This window comes from Semicossyphus pulcher, unplaced genomic scaffold, assembly GCF_022749685.1.
Source record: "Semicossyphus pulcher isolate SPU_LCO1_2020_fin unplaced genomic scaffold, fSemPul1.0.p SCAF_13, whole genome shotgun sequence".
Lineage (NCBI taxonomy): Eukaryota > Metazoa > Chordata > Actinopteri > Labriformes > Labridae > Semicossyphus > Semicossyphus pulcher.
The window spans coordinates 26,881,809-26,908,451 of record NW_027211637.1 but is presented as its reverse complement, the minus strand read 5'-3'; the positions used below and the strand labels follow the sequence as shown (position 1 = coordinate 26,908,451).

At 42.7% G+C, this 26,643-nt stretch overlaps 1 protein-coding gene across 1 annotated transcript; it reads right to left on the bottom strand.

Moving 5' to 3' along the window:
- cd34 (CD34 molecule) lies at positions 1-24,307 on the bottom strand. The gene is made up of 8 exons (XM_069659656.1): positions 24,143-24,307; positions 9,000-9,080; positions 7,712-7,956; positions 7,411-7,488; positions 4,553-4,664; positions 4,072-4,124; positions 2,682-2,828; positions 1-1,001 (listed from the first exon to the last, which is right to left on the bottom strand). The coding sequence occupies exons 1-8, from the start codon at positions 24,222-24,224 to the stop codon at positions 807-809; spliced, it is 993 nt and encodes a 330-aa protein (XP_069515757.1). The 5' UTR covers positions 24,225-24,307; the 3' UTR covers positions 1-806.
- Positions 24,308-26,643: the final 2,336 nt, after the last annotated feature.

Genomic DNA, 26,643 nt, shown 5'->3' with positions numbered 1-26,643 from the left:
GTCAATCACATGTAGCCACGCCCTGTAGCACAGCCTGCTTTATCGTCCATTTTACTCTAAATGGGAGCATAATTTAGATATTGAACATCATGCTGCCTTGAAGTAGACTTCAAACTATTAACTGAGACTCTAAACTCATTAGGAAAATGTTTACTGAGGTAATAAAAATGGAATGCAAGTTTAAGGCAGATGCTGCATCCACTTCTTATATACAGTCTATGACTCAGCCAGACAAATAAGAGCCCAATGGATTTCCTCTCTGAGAAGTTTGTAAACAGAATTCAAGGCAGTGTGATTTATTTCCTCTGTGTCTGTCATGGCCTTACAATAAACCAAGGAGCATTTTAATTTGTGTGCTTCTGCTGGTAGAGGATTGGTTGGAGCTTTAAACCTGATGACACGCAGACACATGGCTGCAGTCATGATGGGAACCAGTGCTGATTAATGCTAACGCTCTTCCCACCCAGACCTGCCCATCTCCCGCCGTTCCTTATTCCCAGCCTCAACAACCCAGGGAATGAGCCTTCATCATCATCAACATCATTCATCACCGCCACCGTCGTCATCATCAGACTACTTCTCCTGGTGTTTATGGAGGCACGAAGCCAAGGGAGGAGGCAACATGGGGACTGTAACAAGAGAAGCGTTGATGTCCACTGGAGTCTCTGGTGCTTCAGAAGGTAGGTGCTTAGCCATGTTTGTATATGTGTGTGTATGTGTGTGTGTGTGTGTGTGTGTGTGAGAGAGAGAGTGAGAGTGTGTGTTTATGGGGGTAGTTCCTGGGCTGCAGTTATTTGTAGACTGTTTCACAGCTCGGTGTCTGCTGTCTTGGTGGTGGAGGTGCCATTGGTGGGAGGGGGAGTCGGCTCAGTCTTCGCTGCCTCCGGGGACTCTCCGTTCACACTGGGTTTCTCCAGGGTGTCTGGCGGGGGGTTGAGCGGGGCCACGGACACAAGAGTGTTCCCCTGGTTCTCCTGGTCTACTGGATAGGCCTCCTCTGCCTGCAAATACAACACAAAATAATTAATTAATTTATATTTGACTGGGAGGACCTCCAAATGCCCTTCCTCCATAATTTCTTCTTCTTTGGTACCTTCTATAGATTCCTTTTGGCCTTTTATTTATAAGTTTTATTTTTATTTCCTACAATGTTATTACGTCAGTATCCATCTGAAAATATACAGGTTTTAATGAACTGGTACTAAATAGGTGTTTTCAGAGTAATTGGTGCTAATCTCAAAGATTTTCATGTAAATAAATGTCTGTTAAGTCTCTATCTATCACCGAATGAGGTAACACAATGGTGATTGAGCCGATGGCCCACTGATGAAAGCCTTTGCATTTGCAGTATTACAGACTGGGTGTCTGTGGAGACTTTCGGGGAAAAAATCACAAGCGGCGCCCAGTTAGTGACGCGTTTTCCATCAGCCAGCAGTGGTTGGTCTGCCAGAGAGGGTAGGCGGAGCTAAGCGGCTGCTTTTCCGGTCTCTGCAAGTGTTGCGAGTAAACAGTAATCTACTATGGCTGAACAAACAAAGAAAAGATGGATGACTACAAATACAACTTCAACAATAAGTGAAAAGCCAAAGAAACAAACTCGACGCTCAGATGAAGCAAACTAAAAAGGAAAGCGACCGTCAACGAGGAAAATCAAGAGATACAACCGGAGCCAACCGTGGACGCCACACATGCGACACTGTCTGGATATCTGGGAAGTGTGCTCCCGCAATTACTGCTTATCGCCACAGGTGGCGCCAAAGAGAACAAAACTGAGATCTTCGAGATTACCACTTTAAAGTTATGGAAAAATGAGCAACCTTACGTTTTGTATCTGTACTTTATATGTGTTGAATCAGGAGCGGGCAGGAGAATTAACACTGAGGTTGAGTCCAAAGGTTATATGCAGATAGGTGGAAGAGGAGTTGTTGCTTGTCGTGAACTAGCTCTGATATTAATGTAAAGCATGCTAAAAAAAACAGCTATTGCTCATAGGTCTGTCCTGCACATGAAGACACATCTGAACACTAATGCATCCATTAACGCCCCACACCCTTGCCCTATTAATCCTAAACACACAAACATATCGTCTAATGTGGTCTTCATCATGTGATACAGCTGCGTCTGGCTGCTAGATGAAACGGTGAGCTCTGCACATGAGTAAGGCTGCAGAGAGGGAGAGGGCGTGGGTCTTTGGATAACGCACACTCTCTCTGTTTTCTCTGTGTATTCTCTGTGATAGCCGGCCAGCAACATTCTCTAATTAAAACCTTGGCAGCGATTTTCTCCGAGGGAAGGAAACAGTGCTGTTTTGATTTTAGATGTAGTAAAACATGAACTGTGCCCGAGAAAGGCTGCGCACAGTGTAACTGAATCTGTAATGAGGGATGTTATTGTAGAAACCCACAAACACAGGGTGAAACAGTTACAGATTTATGATAAAACACCTTCAGGTCATATGTAAGGTCGCTCAGATTAGCCATAAAAAATGTAGTAATTAAGTAAAAAAGAAATGTTAAAGGTCAACAGTTTTTCAGCGGCAGATTTTCCAGTGGAAAAGGAAAAATCAGTGCAATGATTTTGCCGCTGATAGGCAACTCCTGCAGTATTAACATGTAATAAACAAAGTAAGTAAATGAGGTCCACAGAGGCATCATACAGTACAGCAGAGAAAATGTGCTTACCAGCCTCACTCCCTTGGCGTCACCCCTGCGTTGGCATTTGAAGTAACCTGCAGTGATTCCAATGGCAGCAAGCAGACCGCTGACCAATATCCCCGCAAAAACAGAGGAACTGGAGGAGGACGGGGTCTCAACCTTTGTCACACCCAGCTGCAAAACAGTGGAAGAGATGAGGATAAGATGTGTGTACATTTTAACACATGAAAATCCTTCAGATAGAAAGAAAAGAGAAACCAGTGGATTGTTTTATTGGAAGTAGTAGCCCAGACTTATGTGAGTTGAATAAAATGCAACTCTAGAATGATAGTAGTTTTACAATTTATACAAGACCTTTCCCTTTTTATTAGTGGCATTTAATTGACAATGTACGGAGCCCCCGAGGGGTCATGGATTTTACAGTGTCAGTTTTATGATTTAGGCAAATGTTTTTTTTGTTTTTTATTTGATTGTTTTCCACTGAGGGTCACTTTTTGTTACTGGATTGTCCGGCTTTGGAGGAAATGTATTGCGAGCCTGCAAGGTAACGCAAAGGTGTTGTGAGGTAACGCAAAATGTCCTGCAAGATAATGGAATATGTATTGAGAGAGAAAGCAAAAGTATTGCAAGGTAACGCAAAAGTAACAATGAGTTGCAGTTTAAAGTGGTAAAATATTTTTATCTTTTTTATTGAAGCGGCTAAAACAGTATACCTTGAAAAACAGTATTTAATACATGCTGAACTGTAGAGAATTACTATGTATTGTATTTCAGATTTGGAGCATGACTTAGGCTGCGTGTCCACTAACGCCACTTTTGCACTGGAACCCCCTTTTTTCTTTTCAAAACCAATGCTTTTCAGTGCTCAGCGTCCTAGCGCAAAAGACGCCCTTAGCGTCAGCCGTTTTTTATCACTAAGCTCACAGCGCTCTCATTTGAAAACAGTTCAACTTTTGGAACACCGCCCTGCTCGTCAGTGTCACTTCTCCCACACAGACACACCTACCTTTGTCAACAACAATGGCGGAGGAGAAGCTAATCCTTTCGTTTTTTCAAGGGTACACTTTCCAGGTGTAGAGCGTCTGCTAATGCCAGGACACAATTTCTTTACATTGTCTTATGACTTCTTGGTTTTAAATTCCTCTGTATGATTAATAATTGCTTTAATTAAAAGGACATTTTCCTGAACTACCGAGGAAAGCGGAAGCGCCTTCAGACAACTCTTGTAACCTAGCAACAGTAAGCGCCGGCGAGAAGCGCTCTGAAATTGAGGTCATGGGCGCTGCCAGCGCAAAAAGCTGCGTTAGTGGACACGCAGCATTATGAAGTTTTAAGGCCTTGCAATGACTGCTCCTGATTTTATTGGGCCTTTAACACAACATCATATTCAAGCTGGTGGTAGTTAGTGCTCTCTTACCTTGTCTTTCAAAGCAGAACTCTGGACTGCGTCAGCCAAGGTGCTCAATTTAGCTGCAGGGGAAATTGATATCAGACATACATCAGTTACTTTCCTTTATTAAATCCAATATTTTTACTGCAACATAAAAGAGCTATAACCCTAAAGGGGGGGGGGGGGGTATTATGCTAATTTCATGCTTCATATTTCACTGTGATACCTGTGGAGTAGCTTAGCATAATTTACAGTTGTGATGTCACAAAGTGCAGCGTGTTGGCGTTCACAGCAGCCTGCAGACTGAACTGAGAAGCCTGAGGATTACTCCAACATATTTTTACCTACAGATCTGAAACTTCACACACATTTAGTCTGGACATCCAACATTGTAAAAATATATATATATGTCTTAAAATGTGAAACAGCATAATACCCCCTCTTTAAGTGTCTCAAAAAAGATGCACATGCATGTTATCATGTAATGTTGATTTCCAACAACACCCACCATCATCGCTGGCCATCTTGATTGTTTTGCCGTCTTGGGAGATTTCTAGGTTACAGTTGTCCTTGTTGCACCAGCCTGCAGGGTTCTCCTGAATAATGCGTTTAGTCGCTTCCTATAAAAGAGAGGATTTGTTTGTCAAAAGGGGAAACACATACTTGTACTAACTCACAAAACTGCTGACGAAATCCTTGCAAAGTACACATTTACAGCTCCTTCCACCATTTTATCTCTTTTGGGTGATAACAGGGGCCCGACGATCAAATGCATATTCCTGAGTATTTCCCTACTGACCATCAACGCACGTAGGCCTGTGTGTGCGTAATGGAGACAAAATGCAAGTTGGATGGAAAACTTGCTGACCACACCTTCCGTTTTCCCACCTTAGCCCTGAACTATGATATCACCTCGTTGCACAACTTCAGGCTTTGAGACTTTGGGAACACTGTTTTCATTCTGTGTAATGTGATCCAGACAGCTCTCAGTGTTCCCAGAAGACCACTATGAGCAAACCCCCGAATCCTCAGTAAGTAGGGAGTGGGCCCGCAGCTGGACTCTGCTCTAACATCCAAATATTTGAGGCGGGGAGGAAGAATCTCCGGCAAAAATCACCCCACTGGAACCTATTCTCTTCTCCATCTGTTTGCGTGTCACTTGTGACCCATAACATGATAATCTCAGGAATCCTGCTTCACCTTATGTGGCCTCACGCTTGGAGTTCAGATGATTTACAGCAGGTTTGTGTTTAAATAAAAACATGTAAAACAAAACAGACTTTATATGATAATGGAATAATGTGCGAGCAAGGAGAGCAATGTGTGTTTCTTATTTTGTCATATTAGACAGTGTCTTATATAATCACTGATGACTGGGGGATTTACAGAGGTATTAACCAAACCTCTGCTTATTTTCCACTACTTCAGAGCATCTTTTCTTTATTACATTTGTTCCACTGATACAGGTCTTTCACGCCATTCTCTCACTCTTTCCTGAGGAGAATAATCTTGTTTTTTTCTGCATGTATTTTGAAATAATCGTGAGCTGGCTGAGGCTTCTGGCACTGTAGTCCATGTTTAGCTTCAGGTTGAGTTGGACAGATGACTTCTGCAGATGGTGCTGGCTCTGTGGATGATACAGTAAAGGCCCATATAGAGGCTCACTAAAATATGCGAACTGGGATCTGACCTGCTGCTTTTGCTCCGTGCACCTGGATTGACATACTGTACAATTTAAACATCATGTGTTTGTCGTGCTTTCAGGCGTTATCTAACTGTGCACGCAATCATGATGCAACAGGGAGATGGATAACCAAGACAGTTCAGATACTAACGAAAGTTTGGAGTACTTTGATGTGAAATAAAACCTGAAAACTGTGATATAAAAACCCAGACAATAAAGCCACATCCTTGCTTCTCCTTTTGTCTTAAGGACCCCGGAGCGAGGGAGGAAACATCAGCCCGTCTCTTCATTTGTCTCCAGCCGGGAACGCGGTCCCAAGATTTACAACGCCTGAGGAATGTCTGAGAAAAGACGCGTCTTTATCAGAGCCATATTTCCAACTGTAGCTCTTTAAAACACATTCATCTTTTTCCTCTTAGTGGAGTAAGCCATTTTCTCTGGACACATGGTGTAGGGATAGGAGGTGACTTTTGTGTCTTTCTCATGCAATCAAACGCTGAAATCAATTCAGTTAAATTGTAAGCAGAATAAATAAACGATGAAGGATGTATTAATGTAAGTGAAAGAATTTTGTTTGCAAAAATGTTGCTTATCGCTGAGCTAAATCTTGTGAGTTGGAGCTCTGCTTAACGTCATGAGACACATCTCTAGTGGCCAATGTTAATTAGAGTGACATCTGGTAACATTCAAAGCAACAATGTTTGATTTGCATTACTACATTTGTAATTACAGTATCAGTTGTTTTGCTTGCAAACATTTTTTTTATTGCACTGCGTAAAGTTTGGCTCTTTAAAGTGATAATCTTGAAGATTTTCATTTAAATAAATGTCTGTTAAGTCTCTATCTATCACCGAATGAGGTAATGCAATGGTGACTGAGCCTATGGCCCACTGATGAAAGCCTATGCATTTGCAGTATTACAGACTGGGTGTCCGGTGTGACTTTTGTGGAGAAAATCACAAGCGGCGCCTAGTTAGTGACGCGTTTTCCATCAGCCAGCAGTGGTCGGTCTGCCAGAGAGGGTAGGCGGAGCTAAGCGGCTGCTTTTCCGGTCTCTGCAAGTGTTGCGAGTAAACAGTAATCTACTATGGCTGAACAAACAAAGAAAAGATGGATGACTACAGATACAACTTCAACAAGAAGTGAAAATCCAAAGAAAAAGAAACAAACTCGACGCTCAGATGAAGACAAACAGTCTGAAAAGGAAAGCGACCGTCAGCCAGGAAAATCAAGAGTTACAACCGGAGCCAACCGTGGACGTCACACATGCGACACTGTCTGGATATCTGGGAAGTGTGCTCCCACAACTACAGTTTATCGCCATAGGTGGCGCCAAAGAGAACGAAACTGAGATCTTCGAGATTACCACTTTAACCTATTTCAATTGTTTGCACAATAAAGACACAAAGTAACCTCATATTTGGTGCCACATATAAGTAAAATGAACTCAAAGGTTATTTGGCTCAGCTCTAGTTTCACTGTCGTCTTAAATGGTGCATGTCAAAATCTCAGCTGTTGGTTGTCGACTCTTGTTGGTAGGAAGGTAAGGAGGGCTTTTGTAACAAGCTGAATGACGTAAAGGTGGTGGTTGTTGCTTTGGTGACGATGTATTGCTATCTTATGAGAATACTGTACTTTAAAAGTCACATTGTGAGAGCTATAAGAGGTTAACTCATACTCACACAGTCAGTTGTTTCCACTGAAACCTTGATAGCGTCACTTTCTGGGATGTCATCCTTTCCTACACACTTTACAACAGGCTGTGGAGAAAGAAACCCAGGTAACAAAACATCAGGCTTCCATAGTAAACACATGTTCCTTCAACACTGCAGTGGTATCTTGTACAGAAACAGATGTTCAAATATCAAATGGCATTAAAACTGACATGTTTATTTAAGTGAGTTGTTTGATTTTATGCCGATCGCCTCCAGATCCAATTTAAGAAGTAGAGATGCACCATCTGAACATGGTACAGATACTCACCACCACCGTTTTAAGAATGGTGGTCACCTCCGGAGCCACAGGAGCAGCGGGAGAATCCGTCACTGAGATGCTTCCATCAGGATTGGATACAGTTACAACAGTTACAATGGTGGCTGGAATCCCGCTAGCTCCAGGAGCAGCAGAAGCAGCAGATTTTGCAGCAGCAGCAGCATCAGTGGGTGCAGCACCTGCATCTGGGGCAGCTGAGGCGCCTGGAGCTGCACTGGCAGCTGAAGCGTCTGTCACTGAGAATAAAGTACAGGGGGAATGCTGTTTAACACAGACACACACTGGAAAGGTTTCACTTGTCATGTTACGTTCACCATATTAACACAGCAGCCATTTTCCTGTGATGTAATGCTCAGTGTGGAATAAATAAATGCTGTTATAGTGTCGAACTGTGTTTACCACGTTGAAAGTCCATATTTGAAAGTAAAACGTAATTGAAATCCCATTAGCTACCGTTAGAAAACAAGCTAACATTTAACAGTGTTAAATGACACAATAAGAAAGACAACATTCTTACCTAACAATAATATTAGCTAGCAGTTGGTTGAATGCTAATGTCTAAGCTCTCAGTTGCTAAAGAATTATCAATTGTTTTGTTTAACCTTGAAATATAACCTAATTTTTGCTTTACCATTAACTAGTTACTTAGTTGGCTAGTTAGAATTGACATCTCTCCTATCATATCAGGTAACACTATCAAATGTTAGCTAGCGGTTGGTTGGATGCTAATGTTAGCTGTTGTGTCTAAGCTGTCAGTAGTTAAAGAATTATCAATAACATCGTTTAACCTTGAAATATAACCCAATTTTCACTTAACTGTTAGCTAGCTAGTTAGTTAGCTTGTGAGTTAGTTAGTTAGCTAGCTTATCGTATCATGTAACACTATCAAATGTTAATGTTAGCTTGAAAGTGGTTGACTGCTAACTTTAGCTGTTTTCTAATGGTAGCTAATGGGTAAGCATATACAGTATGTAGTCTTAACTTGAAATATGACCGTATGTCTCTTATGCATTTTACCATCAATTGCCTTTTCAGTTTCTGATCAATAAAGAATCTGCAAAAACATAAACTACTGTCAGATTCTTCATGCATGTACAATCTGCAGACCTGGAACACAGCAGTACCACATTATACCACACTCCCACACTGAGCGTAACGCCATAAAATCGCCACCTTGTGAATATGAACAACTGAAGCCTCTCTTAGAAGCACATGCATAGCAATGTAATAAAAAAAAAAACAACAACAGAATTTTGTAATAACTTCTCAAGGTTCCTACCGGCACCAGGGTCTGCAGCTGGATCGGCAGCAGGTGCGTCTGTGGGGTCTGCTTGTGCATCGTCTTGACACATTACCTCATCTGCAAAGAAGGTAGACCATGTGAGATTTCAACACTTTATTCTGATGAATCAATACTCTTTGAAGTCTTCTGCTTTGGATTTATGAATGAATTATTTTATTGACATCGGACAGAATTCTTAAAGCACAATTATTGATGGAAATTTGCAGCAATCTCGTCGGTTTTTAAAGTACCTTATTTGCCTTTCTGAGCGTTCATAGCCTCTTCTGAAGCTTTAAGTGCTGTCCCCACACAACACTTACGCAAGGGCACTGTGCCTGCGTCTGGGGTTAGTGTCAGTCAATACTATCAAGATGACAAATTCAAACAACCAGGGGGAGATTTGATGGGTTCAGCCCAACCTTTATCCAGCAGGTTCAGCATAATGTCTAATGGCTCTCTGCTACACATAACTATAACCTCAACAATGCCCTGACCCAAACGGTAGAGGAAGGAACTTTGGAAAACAGAGGTTCAACGGTATGTAAACACTAGTCGATGGGGAAACAAAGGTGATATAGGGTATCAAGGGTTGACATAGCACCCAGTGGAATGCTTGTATCAATGGGGTCAGGCCAAAGGCTGTATTTAAACAGCTTGGTCCGGCGAACCAAACCTCCTGCCCAACCCAAAGATGCCAAACCAATTTGGCATGTTCTCAGGGGCTCTAATTAATTAGTAATCACATTGGGGCTAATACTCCCTTTCTGCAGCCCAAACAACTTACAACAACAGTTAAAAGGTCAAGGCCTGCTGACTACACATCAATACTCTGGCTGAGATCACGTTCCTGTAATAAGCTTGGGATTAAGTTGGGTGGAGTTAAACCTTTGGGGCATAAGAAGGTGAAGAAAAGTTGGAAAGCTTTCCCAGTTCATGCGAGGTTTTCCTAGGTGGATGGCTTTCCTTAGTTTACCTTTTGAAGTCCAACTCAGATTTATACCATGACAACGTATGATGTCTGGCAATCAAGCCAATCAGATAATGTTATTAGACGGCCCTTTTATAGGGCAAGCATCCATCTGTGTTGTTTTATTACTCCCAAATAAAGAGCTCCTTACAGTCCAGTTTAATCCACCCCCCCTGGCTCCAACTGCTACTACACAGCTGAAAACAAAAGCAGTGTCACCATGTGTTTACGGGGGATCAGACTGCCCATCAAAACCAGTGAAATGATTACCAGTTCAGAGTAATCCAAATCATCCGGCACCACTTTCCACCGCATGGAAGGAAACCAGTAAAGTGTGTAAACAGTTCAAGATCTAACCAAAACTATGCTGCAATCAGAGGGAAACATGTTTGGTTCGCCACCGCCGTTATTTAGTTAATCACCACATACAAATTTGCAATCCTGTAAACATGTTTGACTTTAACACCCTCTGGAATAAGTTCCAAGCTCTTTGTAAGAATGTTAGCACACCACAAAAGGTAGTGTAGAATCTGTTATTCTTTCCAGCTGGCGAGTGGCGACCATGATAGCAAGCCTTTGTGTCAACCATTGTAGACCAGGCTGTGTAAGATGCAGTGCGTCTCCACTGTGGCGTCAACTGGCTGAACAAAACTGGTCGTGTGCTGCATTTTAACTGGTGAAAGTGGGCATAAATTCTCATATGTGCTACTCAGCTAATTGCCCTTTGGTTTGAGCTTCAATGTTTAATAGAGCTATAATGTGTGACAGAAATGTTTACCCACTGAATAAACCCAGTATTGCCTCATGGGTATAAAGATTTTATGAGGAGAAATGGTATCTATGGAATGTGTTTAAAGCACTTCACTGTCTAAACAGTTTAAAGTATAAATGTTGATGGGAAAAGCCTCATTATTTATGTTTAAAAGCTTTGACTTATTCCATTTAGTAGACTGTATTAATGGGTCCTTCTGTTTCTAAACACTTAAAAAGACCTTTTTTCCCCCCATATTCTAATGGATACAGATACATGTGCACATAAACACCACGCCGTTTAGAACAAACGGTCACTTTCCAAAAGGCTTTCCAAAACAGCAGCTTGGTCAGCGACCCAACTCGTCAAAATATGGCGCTGTATGTACCCCTATAGCGTCGTTGCTAGATGCTGTGCTCTAGCTTATTGTCTTGATGTGGTGTTGAAGTTTTATGTGACGTATTAGGAGCACGAAAGTATGCTTGAGGTGGCGGATGGGGTTGATGGATGGGTCAAACCATAGACTCTATAAAAAGATGGATGACATGATAGCTCCCTAAAAGTGAAGCCAAACCCTCTCTATCGCCCCCTGCTGACTGGCTGCAGTATAGGTCATAAAGCCCGCCTCCTCCATGTTAACAGATGGGACATGAGTCAAACTACAAAATCAAAATACACGCCCGATAAATTTTTCTCAAACATGGTTTCTGTCATTATAGTTAGTTCTTATCATGCTGATTTACGTCCAAGTGTTCATTTTTCTGACACGTTTAGTTTTAATTAGTTATTTGATGCTGTAAAAATGATGATTGACAGCTCTGTTGACAAATACGGCTCCTGCAGACGATCTGTTCCAGATTAGCAGAGTGGAGGATGAACGTTGAGAGGAAACTAAAACAATCACTACAGTCATTGAAGTTTCCATACCTGTGAACGTTAACCTCAGACCAACACAGAGAAGCTGTTCTGCTGTTAAACACGCCAGCGAGAAGGATCTTTGCTGCTTTTTCGGTAAGTTAGGTGTGTGTTTGGGTTAGCGGAAGTGGCTACGACCGCTTCACCCGCCGACCTCTACTGCGCAGACTCTGGCTCCATATGACGTCACCATCGCAAGATGGCAGCGCCTATCACAGGGGCTATTTTGGCATCAATTTTGTACAATGGGAGCAGATGGAGACGCGTTGTCCATCTATATATACAGTCATTGTGTCAAACAAACACAGGACTTTCAACCAGAAGACCGGGATTCGATTCCCAACTGACACAAATGTTTACTTTACTGAAGAAGTTGACGTCTTTTACAGAACGTAAATTTGTTATTTAGGTCATACACAGTGTGTTACTTCCATAATGTTTGTAAGTAACATAGGTTAGTAATTGTTTAAACCAAAACTATAATGTTTAACTATAAACGTTACAAGTATTGGTGCCTAAACGTAACCAAACTTGATCACATTAACCATTTTATGCTAGTAATTGATGCATGTAGAAAAATCCAAAGATTTGTTTATGCAGGCTTGCGATTATCATAGCTAACTTGACCGTGGAGCAAGTGACACTAGTGGTCCCTAGATCATCATATTGTGAAGTTTAGGGCCATGGAGGAGTAAGAGCGCGTTGGCCAAACCTCTGAGCACTATGTCAAAAGGTTAAACACAGCAACACTCTATCAGTGCAGATACAGACACCTCAGACAGCAGTGTGAGAAATCTCTGTGAGTTTCCAGCAAGGCCCCTCAGCATCAACATGAAGCCTAAGGACCGCCAGACTCAACACAAACACAGAGGAACATACATAACACTCTCACTCCATAAACACAAGCGTGCTCTCTCTCTCTGGAGAGTCTTTGATGGGTTAAGACGGCACAAAGCCGAGGCTGCAGTCAACGTAACCTCTGGGTTCATCCTGCTCTTGAACTACATCATGTGGATTTCCTGCCCTGGCTGTCCTCCTCAGCGCTCTCAGCCTGGGTGTTCTGTGTCTTTGACGTGGTGTGTGGTGCGTGTGGTGTGTAGCGGTGCCAGATGTAAAGAACGAAATCCTCGGTTAAAAAGAGGATGTGATGTCGGCCAAGGATGCAGAGCGAGTTAGAACGAAGCATTTTTTTCACCTGTGGTTGGACGAATCAACGGCAATTACAAAGCAAGACAAAGGCAGATATTTCACCCGCAGATGACAAATGTAAATTGATGGATGTTTCAAATGCTAACATAAGTAGCACAAGTAGCCCCTGACATTTACTTTGCTCTGTCTGTGAAGGTTTACATGACCACAGGCGGTTTTTTTGACATGCAGCTGGAAAGTGTTGCAGCTACTTGCTTGCTTCTCTACGTGCTGACCAAATCACGTCACAAACTTTATTTTAACCTACGAGGGAATGTAAGCATCTCCTTAAACATCTGAGATATCAGGTAGATAAATAAAGCAATGCTAATCCCTTGGAAGGTTGTCAAGAACTTCACAACAGTGGATTATATATACGGAGAAATGGATTAAGAAAGGTCATCACTGAGTTGACAAACCTTGATTGACCTTCATCACTGACTGCTTGAATTCCAGGGTCTTTTCCAGACTTAGAATAGTTCATATAAAAAGCCCGAGAGAGACACAAACACATAAAAATGTTGGACAGGGATAGATTTCTAAGGTTGATGAAGCCACATTTAGTCCCGTTGTCTTCCAGACAGGAGCGGTTCAGCCCTCCTCCTCACGGGGGAAAGCCTCAAATTCCCCCTAACAGACACACCCACAAAAGTCCATGAAGATATATGTACAGTGTCACAGCTCGGGAACGTGGGTCAGTCTTTCACAAACGGGGATACTTAGGAGATCTGCAGGAAGTACATGAGTTTTTTTTTTATGTATGAGTGTATTAATATGACCAATACTTTAAATGATTATTCCTAATATTATCAATAACGCCTATCCTGTTCAGGGTCGCGGGGGGCTGGAGCCTATCTGTCATTGGGCGAAAGGCGGGTAACACCCTGGACTGGTCGCCAGTCAATCACAGGGCTGACACACTGAGACAGAGACAGCCCTCACACTTACACCTATGAGCAATTTAGAGTCACCAATGAACCTAACGAGCATGTCTTTGGACTGTGGGAGGAAGCCGGAGACCCTGGAGAGAACCCACGCATGCACGGGGAGAACATGCAAACGCCACACAGAAAGGCCCACTTTTCCCAAACCAGGGTTTGAACCAGTGACCTTCTAGCTGTGAAGCAATAGCGCTAGCCCCATTCCTAAAATCATTATATTATATTAATTTCAATACAAATGTAAATGTATAAGCCACATTTTAAATTCAATATTCATATGTCAATGCAAAATTAACCAACAGTATGACGGCTCTTTATCAAATCAGACACTGATGCTGCAGCGCTGCACTGTTCTTCATTTTAAAGACTTTTGTTTCTACTAAATGTATGTTGGTCAGACTGACAGAAGAAATGTCCAAAGGTGTTAATTAGAGAGTGAGTTTCAGAACCACTGAGGTAGAGTATAGCTGCAGTCAAGGTAAGATCAGAAGAAACACACAAAATATACTTATTTTTTCATAAATGACACTTAAAGCTCCTGTGAGGAACTTTCGGTTTGTGTTGATTTTGCTTGTATCTAAGAAAGGCTGAGCCCCCCTATCCCGCACACACGTACACCAAAACAATTAAGAGATTAATTGCAAATATTTATTGCCAAAAATTAACACCACTCAGCCTTTAGTTCACAGAGGTGTGGCTTACAAAGTAGCTACTATATTTGATGAGTACCAAAAAATGTGTTTTTCAATAGATAATCTTTTGATTATCAAGTAAGTGTTTTTTAATAATTTTATTTAACACAAAATCTAATCTTGACAATCTCGGTGCAGACAAAACCTCATGCACCCCCAGCCATCTTTGGCGCCGCCCTAAGGTGGGCCTGGACCCCAGGTTGGAAACCACTGATCTAGAGTAATCAGAATGAATTTCCGTCAGTCTCATAAACACAGGAGCTTTAAACTGGTTGTTTAAAAGCCGGTAGTTTTAGGTCCAAACCTGCAGCACGTAGCGCGACGTCAGCATTTCTAAAGCTCATTAGTTGCTTTTACTTTCTGAGTCCGAGAAAGCCCGTGAAGAACACCTGTAATGTTTTGGCTGGCCAGTGCAGGAAAACATCTTTGACTATTATTCTGTGATTATTTGACAGCTCATGCTTTCTTTGGACCTGCTTTTGATGATGTGTCAGCGTTCTGGGATCTATTTCCCCAATTTGTGTAGTGTGTTATCTCGACACACAGAACATTCGGCCAGAACTACAGAAATAAATCTAGGTTTTAACCTTTGTTTTTTCCGTGCACCATCTCCCCTTTTACAAGGATTTTTTTCCGATCAGGCTAGAGCATGTCTTTTTTTCCCATTGTTAGACATTTTAGGGATGAAGTCCGGAGACATCAGCAACCGCAAGAGTGCATTGATTGCTGCCTTCCTTTATTGCCTGCCACCGTGTGTCAGTTATTAGCGTCCGCAGAGAAATAGACCCTGTGTGTGCATGTGTAGTTAAGATAAAGGGTCAGAATGTCGTTCATCACATCCCCTCTCATCCCAGCCAACTGAACTGAAGATTTAGGGTGGGGAGAAGCGAGCAAATTGCAATAGAAGCAAACACATTAAACGGCTGCAGTCAGAGTACAAGCAGGGGACAGCAGCTGCAGTAAGTCTCCTTAGGGAGCTCCTCCCCTCCCTGCACATGTGCTGTACTGTCAGTCGAGCTGTGAAGCGTCTGACATCATGCGTGAGGGGAAAAAACGTCAGCTCGAACTCTTGGGATTTGCATTCAGCCTCCACCCAGACCACAGAGACAACACCTTGGCTGTCATACAGTAACCAGCCACACCCTCCTCCCATTGCTTATCCATATCCTCAGCCTCCAGATGTCCATGGAAGACCCTAAAGTCCTCCATCAATCCTTTCTTTTCATTTCCTAACAGGAGAAACCCCTCTTCAGCTAAAGCCAGGAATTCCTTCACTTTCAAAGACCCTCAAGGGTATCGTGCTCAAGAGAGGATGGACTTAGTGAGCGGCCAACTAGGAGGGACAAATGAAGCTTAGGCGGCAAAAAGTATTTCTTTTATCAATTAATCCACGGCTATTCTGTCCAATAAATCGTTAAGTCTATCAAATATAAAAAAAGTTATGTCCTCATAACGCTGTCTAAAACCCAGACGTATTCAATCACAATGAATAAAGAAAGAAAACAAATCGTCACAGTAAAGAGGGCGGGACTGCCGAAGGCTGGGACTCTTCGCTTCATAAATGACTTAGACAATTAATCAATGGAAAATATTTTATCTGATAATCAATAAACTAAGAGAATTATGAAAGAGCCAGTCCTTTTGTCTGTATGATTCCAGGGTTCTTTATTAGCCTATACACAAACAATATCTTGGTCCTTAGTCCAACATCTCGTCAGCTGTGATATAAAATATGTGCAGTATTCCAGTAACTCCACTTTGCTACTGCGAGCTGCTGCAGTGACAATCGGATGGAAAATAAAAAGCAGGGAGGCCGCCCGCTCCGGTACCTGAACGTGAGAACTATTTTGGTTTCTGCACAGTCGGGTGGCAGAAGTTGACTTTTTCCATCCTGCCCATGCCTCTGGTGTTTTCAAACAAAACATGAGATAGTTTCAAAAAAAAAAGTGAAGGAATTACCAGCAGGTTTGTGGAATGTTATCAATGCACATCCGAGCACAGGATGTGGCTATCGCAGCACACGGTACGCGGTGACCTCTGGGAGCTACGGAGGTCAGCATGCTGCGAGCTGCAGATAACATACAGACACACACTCCTGGAGTGGGATTACATCCATGCTAGCTGCTATCATGAGGGTGCAGCATGGAGTGCATCCTCTGCTCTGTCGTGGCTTGATTTATTTCAATGTTACTTTGACTTAAAGCCCAGCTGCAGTCATGTTTTAAGACATATCAAATGCTCTGCTTGAAATAATAAATTGTGTCTGATGTTTTTATTACCTTTCCAAGACATCTCCTCCTTCTGCCTCATTAAAAATTCCAGAATCTGCAGAGTCCCCGCCCAGTGTGTAAATTTCCAACCGCCCCCTCTGTCGCGAAAACAAAACGCGTCTCTGCCATCGTTTTGTGGCAACTTGTTAAACTTAGTTCGCTTGAAATGTAGTAATTAGTAGTAACGTTAATGTTAGCAGTCAGTAGTGAGTTTTCAAAGATTACGATGACAGTTACAGTTGGCTCGAGCATCGCAGAAGTGGCTGCCATAGACTGCACATAGTGATATGCATAGCTTCACCCCGTCCTAGGGCTCGGCAATATGACAATCGTCAAAACAATATGAGACTGTCTATCGTATGTGTTTTTCTATATTGTCTCTATGGTGACCAGCAGCTGAACTGCTTTACTGTTATTTTGTCATATTAACAACTCTTTACGTTCTAATCCTTGCACGTGGGAGTGAGCCTGGATCGAACCATAGAGGGAGGCGCTGTTTATTAACATGGACATTAACGTGCGGGAAAGGACTCAGGCTCAAGTGAAAACGGAAACTCAGCACTTTTTTTTTGTCAAGTATTCACTCAGGATTATTAAAAATAGGCTTTACCATGTGGTTATTCTATATGGACTGATTATTTGTTAAATAACCAGAAAACATGATATATCATATTGTTATTGAGATATGAAAAATCCTATGTCATGATATTGGATTTTGGTCATATCGCTCAGCCCTACCACATCCATTAACGGGATTGGCTCCTTAAGTTTGTGATGTCACAAACCTGCCAATCTGAAAACGTGTTGTTCAGCCTGTCCTTGGTACACTGCAGTTTAAAAGCAGACAGGCCCAGCCATGGAGATGACTGCTGATGTTGTCCCTGATGTGTCTTGTAGCACATGAAGAACACCACATGTTCACAAGGTTAAACACTTGATTTTCACTTGACTTTAAACTTGAATCCTTCCTTCTTGCTGCACTGATACATCGTTGGTAAAACAAAAGGCTGAGAAACCAAAGAGAGAAGGTAACATGATTGAGCAGCTACTAACCATGTTTTTTATTTAACCTCTAATTTACTCATTAAAATAGTTTCGGCAGGGCAGTGAAACCTAAAACCTGTGTTTCCAAAACAGTCCATCCAGTTTGTTAGCGGATTAGATATCTGGAAGCAGCAGCTGCTTTTAGAAGCCTCATGAGCTCGCCGCTCTCCTCCTCTCTCTGTGTCAGAACCAGCGCCGGGCTGCAGCCGCAGATGGCCGTGGACGGATTCCAGCTGCTGTTTTTACACGAGGCTGAGTGGGGAGAGGTTGTAAAAAGATATCGAAACCTATAGCCCTGAACAATCCGGCTCTGACACGATTGAGGCGGCGGAGCCAGAGTGGGAGAGGACGGTTGGGAATAATAGCCTGATAGCGTTCCAGGTATGGCTCAACTCTGCAGCTTTGTCTTGAGGAGGGAAAAACCTGCACAGAAACGTGCGTACTGTTTGTTTATATCTACAGTACTAATGAATTAGGTGTCCAAACTGAGGAGCTTCAAGAGCAGCAAACAGGCTTATGTTTTCAATTAGGGCGTCTAAAATACGGCTTCCACGACAGGCCTTTTACTGAACATTAATTACCAGGAGCAATTACTCTGGCAGTCCAAAGGCCCATTAAGTGCTTTTATTCCCCAGGGTAAACAGTATACCCCTCCATAAAGAAAGCCCTGCATACGCTCCGTGCTATAAGCTCCCATTGTTTTCCTGCGGGTGTTTGGCCTTACATCACCGTAACCTTGGATCAATCAGCGTGCAAAGGATCGCCGAGCCGTTTCAGCTTTGAGCCAGCATGAAAAAGCACAGATGACACACGCGGCAGAGAGGGCGTCCAAGTTCTTGTTTTGGATTTCACACTATAATCTCGGGGCTTCTCATTAGCGGAGCACGGGGGTGATTTCAATCCGAGCAGCCATATCTGGAGTTTCTCCGCCTCACTGCTGCTTGTCCCGCCAAATTTTTTGGGCTGAAAGAAGAAGGAGAAACTAGAGGAGAGGTCTTTGTGTTTTTCCTTTTTTGTTTCTCTACGCTGGTAAAAAGCAACAGCTGTAAAAGTGCAGCAGGGTGCCAGGGGAACAAGGAACAATAAGCTCACCAGAACAGCAGTAATTGGAAAAGGAAGATTTGAATGCTAACACAGCGTCTGCTTCTCATTAAGACTGTTGCACAAGGTAAATATTGTTGCTAGACGATCCATTTCTCCGAGTCAACCCCTTTTCCTGGATGATCATTTAGTGAGCGGCGACAGTGGCTTTGTTTTCTTACCATTAATGTGTTTTCTTTTGGCTTCAAATGGAGATAATTCAGAGGGAAAAACATCTTAAAAAGTCCTCCCGGTGTTTTGATGATTCTGACGGGGGTTTAGCGGAGGAGTTAGCCGCTGTTTGTTCGAATGCTTTAATGATTTCAGCTGCAGCCTGACCTGGCTCGCTCACATGCAGAAATCGCTGAAGCAAACTGGCACTTTGACAGAACACAGGCTCCAGGTTTAATTACTTAGCGAGCTCACGTGGCTCCTCAGCCATAACTCTGGGCCCGAGTGGACACACACACACACACCCCGGACTGACATAAGACCGCTATCTGCCAAAGGCTTACGTAAAGAGACCCACGCCCTCCTGCAGATGACGTGAATCAAACTTCACCATCACATCTTGGGACAGAAAGAATGCTGGTCAACAGCCGAGGGGCCATGAGAAAGAGAGTGGCAACATTCTGCCCATGTTTACGTTGGCAGAACAAAGCTGCTGTCTGAGCAATAAAGTTTGGTCCATCTGTGCGCAGGGAGATATGACGCATTTTTCTGCTGTTTGGGAAGCCTTAACTGTCCTTTGCAAAGTTCAAATCTTGGGTATTTCTCACTTTCTGTGTCTCTTTTCTTTTTGATTTCAATCACTTCAGTTTGTGCGACACTGCAGACTTGCATGGCATCATTAAGGACCACTTTTGTGTCTGTTAAAACAAAAGACACGTCCAGAGAATTGATTCCTCTGCAGTCGTGCAAAAGCGACACATGCACACTACATTTGGAATCTCCCAACCACGAGCGAATGTCTTGGTTTAATGTGGTCGGATTCTAACAGCAATTGTCACAGCTCGTTCAGCTCCGCCCGAGGCCCTGACTTTGCAAAAGAAACATTCAGCAGAGATGAAAAGCTGGATTGAAAAAGACAAGATGTTTTTTCTCTCGCTCTCTGGAGCACATTTAAAGCTTGGGTTTTCCCCTCTCAAATCTTGAGCGCGAGAGAGAGAGTTTATAACATGCTCCAAGAGGCGCTGAATGACATCATCCTACATCGCAGTCCATGCCCATTTCAGCGCTACATATTTGCACGCCTGCATAACTTCTGAATGACAGCCATTGGAAGTTGGGGCATAAAGTAAATCTGTGTGCAGAGGAGTTGGCTTGATCGGGCTGCTTATATATGACGAGGATGTTTGCTCTGATGAACACATTGACTAATGAAGTGCAGGAAAGGCTCTCATCCTGTCCTCCTTCTTCCATCCACTCATCATGTTTATCAGTGCTTCTAAAATCTAAACTGAGCTACAAAGGTCATTAAAGTTGCTCCTTTCAGTGATTTTAGCTGCAGCCTACAGCACAGTTACAGTGATAATCTCAAAGATTTCATTAAAATGTCTGTTATGAGGCAACACAACGGTGATTGAGCCTATGGCCCACTGATGAAAGCCTTTGCGTTTGCAGTTTTACAGACTGGGTGTCTGTGGTGACTTTCGCAGACAAATCACAAGTGGCGCCCAGTTAGTGACGCGTTTTCCATCAGCCAGCAGTGGTTGGTCTGCCAGAGAGGGTAGGCGGAGCTAAGAGGCTGCTTTTCCGGTCTCTGCAAGTGTTGCAGTAAACAGTAATCTACTATGGCTGAACAAACAAAGATGGATGACTACAGATACAACTTCAGAAATAAGTGAAAATCCAAAGAAAAACAAACAAATTGGACGCTCAGATGAAGCAAACAGTCTGAAAAGGAAAGCGACCGTCAGTGAGGAAAATCAAGAGTTACAACCGGAGCCAACCGTGGACGTCACACATGCAGCACTGTCTGGATATCTGGTAAGTGTGCTCCCGCAATTACAGTTTATCGCCATAGGTGCCGCCAAAGAGACCGAAAAAGGTAGCAACCAAAATTTACGACATTATATGATATTATGTGTTTGGTACCAACATTGTCTCTTGGTTACGTACTACTTATTCTTATTGAAGACATGAGTACGTCTGACAGGGCTCCAAGAGGAGCCGTGTAGATTTCCTTCTTGGGTGTATAGTTAGCTTAAACTTAGCTTTAAGTTATTTTTAGCTTTAAATATTTGACATTTATTTTACCATTTTCAAATCTAAAAAAGGAATTAACAAGACCCTGAATCTTTTGGCATAACCAGGAATAAATACATTTAAACGACACCCAACCCCATCACCTGTACAATACTTCTTCTGCCCCACCTGTGATATCACATTATCTTGCTTGGGTTATTTATTTGCTTTCTCTAAGCAACATTCGGACTCCATAAATACGATGCTGGTTGAGTTGTAAGTCAAAGGCCTTTGCAAAAGAGTTTTCTGGTCTCATCAGTCTTAGTGTGTTAGATAAAGGAAAAAGAGTTCATGGTGAAGCTCTTCTGTTTTGCACAAACACCACAAAGCATGTTTTTAGAACAAACCGCGGATCAGCCGCCTCGCCGATTCACCCTCATTACATCACCGCCACCGAATGTGATGCTGCATTGATTAAGCCTCCTGATACACAAAGATTCCACACTGAGAGCGAGACACAACAAGGCTGCAGCAGTAAAACGCCTCCGCATTAATCAGGATAGAGTAACTTGACAGAGTCTTCTTTATGTGGTTCCAGACGTCCACAATGGAGCATGAAACATTAAAAAAGTCTGCCTCTTTGACTGAATGCTGAGGTCATCAGGTGCCACACCTTTGACCCGTAGACCGCTGCAGCAACATAGTCCTATATTGTGAAAAGAGTCATTAAGGACAAAGATTGTGTCTTGTGACTTGGCTCGTGACGCAAAGTGTGTCAGAATCAACCACAGAAATAGCCGCAGACGGTCGACGCAGAACAGGATGTGGACGCAATAAAACGTCGCATATATTTAAGTGAGACGGTTTTCCATTTTTGCTTTTTGAAGCCACGTGTGATCGTGCCTCTGAAAATTCACACCGCAATGCCAGTTGGACACAAGTGTCAAGCATGTGGCAGGCGGGTGTGAACGGAGGACTTCTGTTGGATGTGGTGAAGAATGAGGACGGGTCAGAAGAGTTGAGGCAACACCCATGTGATATGCTTAAAGTAGAAATCAGAAGCTATCTGCTAAAACCTAAAACGGAGGCAAGAAATTCGTTCCAGTGTAAGATAAGCAGATCATTAAACTGCTGCTGCAATATGCAAATATGGCACAACTATGACGGCGAACAAAACCCTAATTATAGAGATAATGAGATAGTAGAATAGCTGTAATCCATTAGCAGTAATAAACAAAAAAATACATGGTTCATAATTAGCTGTGACTTAAGATGTTGTCCTTGTATGGTGGCTTTTATTTCTTGGCGGGGAACACCCCGAGTAATTAGATTTCCATGTAAATCTAATTACCATCTGTTAAGCTGCTGATGCAGACGGTATGTGGTGTTCCTTTTTATTGTGCAAACTACCAACATGTTCCGCCACCTCATGATCTTTTTCCCTTTTTAAATAAGCCCTTAGTTATTTTCATCAGTCTGGAATACTCCTCCTCGTCTTCCCAAGGACACTGCAAACATTTACCGCCCCTGTGCCCATAGATGGCGGAGCCTAATGGTCCTGCAGGACTCGTCACACAGGACTGAAGTAGAAGCAGTCCTGCTTTACAAGCAGCGAGGCTGCAACACCGTCCAAGCCATACATCACCCTGCAATTAGTATCAGGCCTCAGACTGATTTGGAGTGCCCAGAGAGTGCACATACACACACACACGCAGTCCCGTTAACATCCCTTTAGGGGACCATACATTGACATGCATTTGTTTCCTAGAGACTTAACCATAACCACTACTATCTTAACCAAACCTTAAACTATTTGTACCCAAAAGGAAGGCGGGTCCCAACAATGCTCGTGTGTAAACAGATTTTTTTCCCCCTCAACATGCAGAATATGAAAAACACGCACACACAGTTGTGTTTACATCACTTCAGGGGACCATACTATGACTGAAATTAATTTCCTAGACACTTACCTTAACCATAACCACGACTACCTTCACCAAACCTCAAACTATTTGAAAGGAAAGTGGGTCCCCACATTGTTTGTGTCCAACAGATTCAGCACACAGTCGTGTTTACCTCACTTCAGAGGACAATAGATTGACATACATTTGTTTCCTAGAGACTTATTCTCACCTTAACCATAAACACTACTACAGTAACCAAAAGGAAGGCGGGTCCCCACAATGTTCGCGTGTCCCCACAACATGTGGAATATTTGAAACACACGCACACACAGTTGTGTTTACATCACTTCAGAGGACAACAGATTGATATACATTTCCTAGAGACTTATTCTCACCTTAACCATAAACACTACTACAGTAACCAAAAGGAAGGCAGGTCCCCACAATGTTCGTGTGTCCCCCCAACATGCGGAATACTTGAAACACACACACACACATCACTTCAGGGGACCATACAATGACTAAAATTTATATCCTGGAGACTTGCTCTTACCTTAACTATAATGACCACTTTACCTTAAACATGATTTACATTAAGGGGACATGCATCTAGTCCCAAGAAGGAAGGCGGGACCCCACAATTCAGTGGGGTTTTTTGCCCGCACAATAGTAAAACATGGTTCACACACGCACACACGCTTACTGTTTGGAAATCTACAGGAAATACAGCAGCGTGCAATAAAAAAGGACTAAAGTTATGTTTTTTTAATATAAAAATATGTGTTTTAACGCTGTGTGTGTGGTTTGAATCCTTCCACACACATTTAAACACACATTAGCCCCGCCCAGATGCACTGCAGGATGTAAAGCATAATTATTCTCAACTGCAACTTTCCACTCCTGAGCAGACTCTTTGTGTCTGCAGCCAGCATGCCGCTAACCATGCCTCTGTGTGAAGCCTCATGGTGGAACACATCAAAGCAAACCCCCCCTTCTAGTTTGTATAAAGCAACTGTTGATGTAAACATACTGATGTAAGCATTTAGCCTTGTATAATGTTAGAGACTCTAGAGACAAACACAAAAGAACAGTGAGGATAGTTCAATTCAACACTTACAATATAAAGTCTACGTTCTAAGAAAAGAGCGAGAGAATAAAATATGCAAAAGAATATACAACAATCAGAAGAGAGCGTACTCACTGCTGAGCAACAGAGCACAGAGCAGCAGGACTCCAGCCATCCTTCTCCAGAGCCCATTCATTCTCCACATGTGCGCAGCCATCCTCTCTGGTCAGACTCAGCAAGCCGGCGGGACTGCGTGTGAGAGTAAAAAAAGTGTGTGTGAAGGCCGGGGGAGTCGGGAGTTTCCTGTGAGGTCTAAGTGAGCGGGACAGACGAGCTGGATAAAGCCTGGCTTGTGTTCTGTTGCTCTTTATATGGCCCCACTCCTTTGGCCTCTCTCTCTCTCTCTGCTGTTTCCACACCCCTTTTTTCTAACTGCCTGTTAACCCGTTTCCCCCAATGCAACCATCCCTGCCTCCACCCTTGTCCCTGTGTGTGTGTGTGTGTGCACACATGTGCAGCAAAGCACCAGAATGAAATAAAGAGACGTTAGCGGGTGAAATGCTGACATCCTGTTGAGCTTTATCTTTACGGCAAGTTTGTTTCCTGTTGAAAACGTTGGGAACTCGTTCACAGGAGTTTGGGTTTGTAGCGGTTTCTGCGCTGTGGTCGCACTTCAGCAAAGTCTGTGGTGATGCTCTAGTACACAAGGTACACACACAAGTTGTTTCCATTGGATTTGTAAAGCATCTTGGTGCGTCTTAATTCTAACGTTTTAAGAAAGATGCACCTGATAAACAGGAAGCACTCCTCCTGCCTTGTTCATGTTGTGTACATAGCAGAGAGGCCTGTGAAAGCACATGGCGTCACACACACAACAGTTGGCCCCGGTTTTTGTGTGTCCCTGGACAGATTACTAACAGTATAATGAGTCATTCATTGAACCGCAAAAGCACACACATGCACTGACATCATACACACGACACACATGCTGTTTTGTAATCGCACCACATCAGCAGAAAGTGACAAACTTTTCACGCTGATGTGTGTTGTGTTGTAGGAGTGTGTGCGCCGCTGGGTGTTCACTGTTCGCGTTCACGCAGAGATGGGCTGTTCCAGAGATCCGGGCAGCCAGGCCACATCTGGAAGCACTGCAGCCCCACCGCCGGGGTTTTGAGGATTGCCTGGAGACTTTCTTGTCAAACAATACGACCATGTGAGGCTGAATCGAGCCAAGGGCAGGCTGGTGTCTGGGAACTGGTGCTCCAGCTGGTCACCCTGTTAAAGAATGTTAAGGGGTCCTTGAAAATGTTTTGAATCTTTATATCAAAAAAGATTTCTCAATTCTAATTAATACTTAAAAACTCCCTCCAGTGAAAATCCAGTGTTTAACCTTGTAAACATCTCCATGTGGTGTTTTTCATGTGCTACAAGACATATCAGGTCTGCTTTTAAACTGCAGTGTACCAAGGACAGGCTGAACAACACGTTTTCAGATTGGAAGGTTTGAGACGTCACAAACCTAAGTAGCCAATCCCTTTAATGGACGGGGTGACGCTACGCATATCATTACGTGTAACCTATGGCAACCACTTCCGCGATGCACGAGCCAGCTGTAACCGCCATCGCAATTTTTGCGTTAACGTTACTACTACTAATTACTACATTTCAAGCTCGCTTAGTTTCAACAAGTTGCCACCACACGATGGCAGAGACGTGTTTTGTATTTGCGACGGAGGGGGCGGTTGGAAATGTGCAAAGTGGGCGGGGCCTATGCAGATTCAGGAATGTGTAATGAGGCAGAAAAAGGAGATGCCTTGGAAGGATTGTTACAAAGTAATTAAACGTATTTTGCAGAAAAAACTTTATTATTTCAAGCAGAGCATTTTATACGTCTTAAAACACGACTGGAGCTGGTCGTTAATGTTTGATCATATATTTAAGTTGTTTTGAAGTCAGGTCATTCCTTTCAGGGACTCAAATATTCTTTTTCAGCCTTTTCAGTATGCTGAGATTAATTACAGTATTTAAAGAGGATAAACGTTAACCACCACAATAACAACAGCAACAAACTGCTAAACTGACAGATGGACAGATGTGCAAGAACTAATTAAGAGTCTAACAACTGTGTTATGTTACATCATAACAATTAATTTAATTTAATGACAATTTAATGAACAGCTGTGTTTTTTTTTACTTGCATTGCAATCTCAGAATGAAACAGTAAATAACAAATAATAAAATGTTATTTGAAAATATGCCAGACATTTTTTTTTCTCATACAAAAAAATCCTCATCTCATCCTTAAACTGGGGATCTGCAGACCCCAGGGCTTTACTCTGTCATTCCAGTTGTTTTTCATGACTTAGTCAATAAATGTGTTCATTATGACTTCATGTTATTGCTTCCTGCTTCTGTTTTAAGTGACTTTTAAATAATATGTTGGGGTCCTGGGGGATCCAAATAAAAGCACCTTACTCTGCCTGAACACACTGTTAATAGACGTTGTAGTGTTTGTGTTTTTAATGGCTCCTAATTTAAAGTATCACACAATATGCATTATTGGAAAAATTACAATAATGGTTTTTTTTTTATTACATACCTCATTATGGGCTGCACGGTGGTGCAGTGGTTCGTTC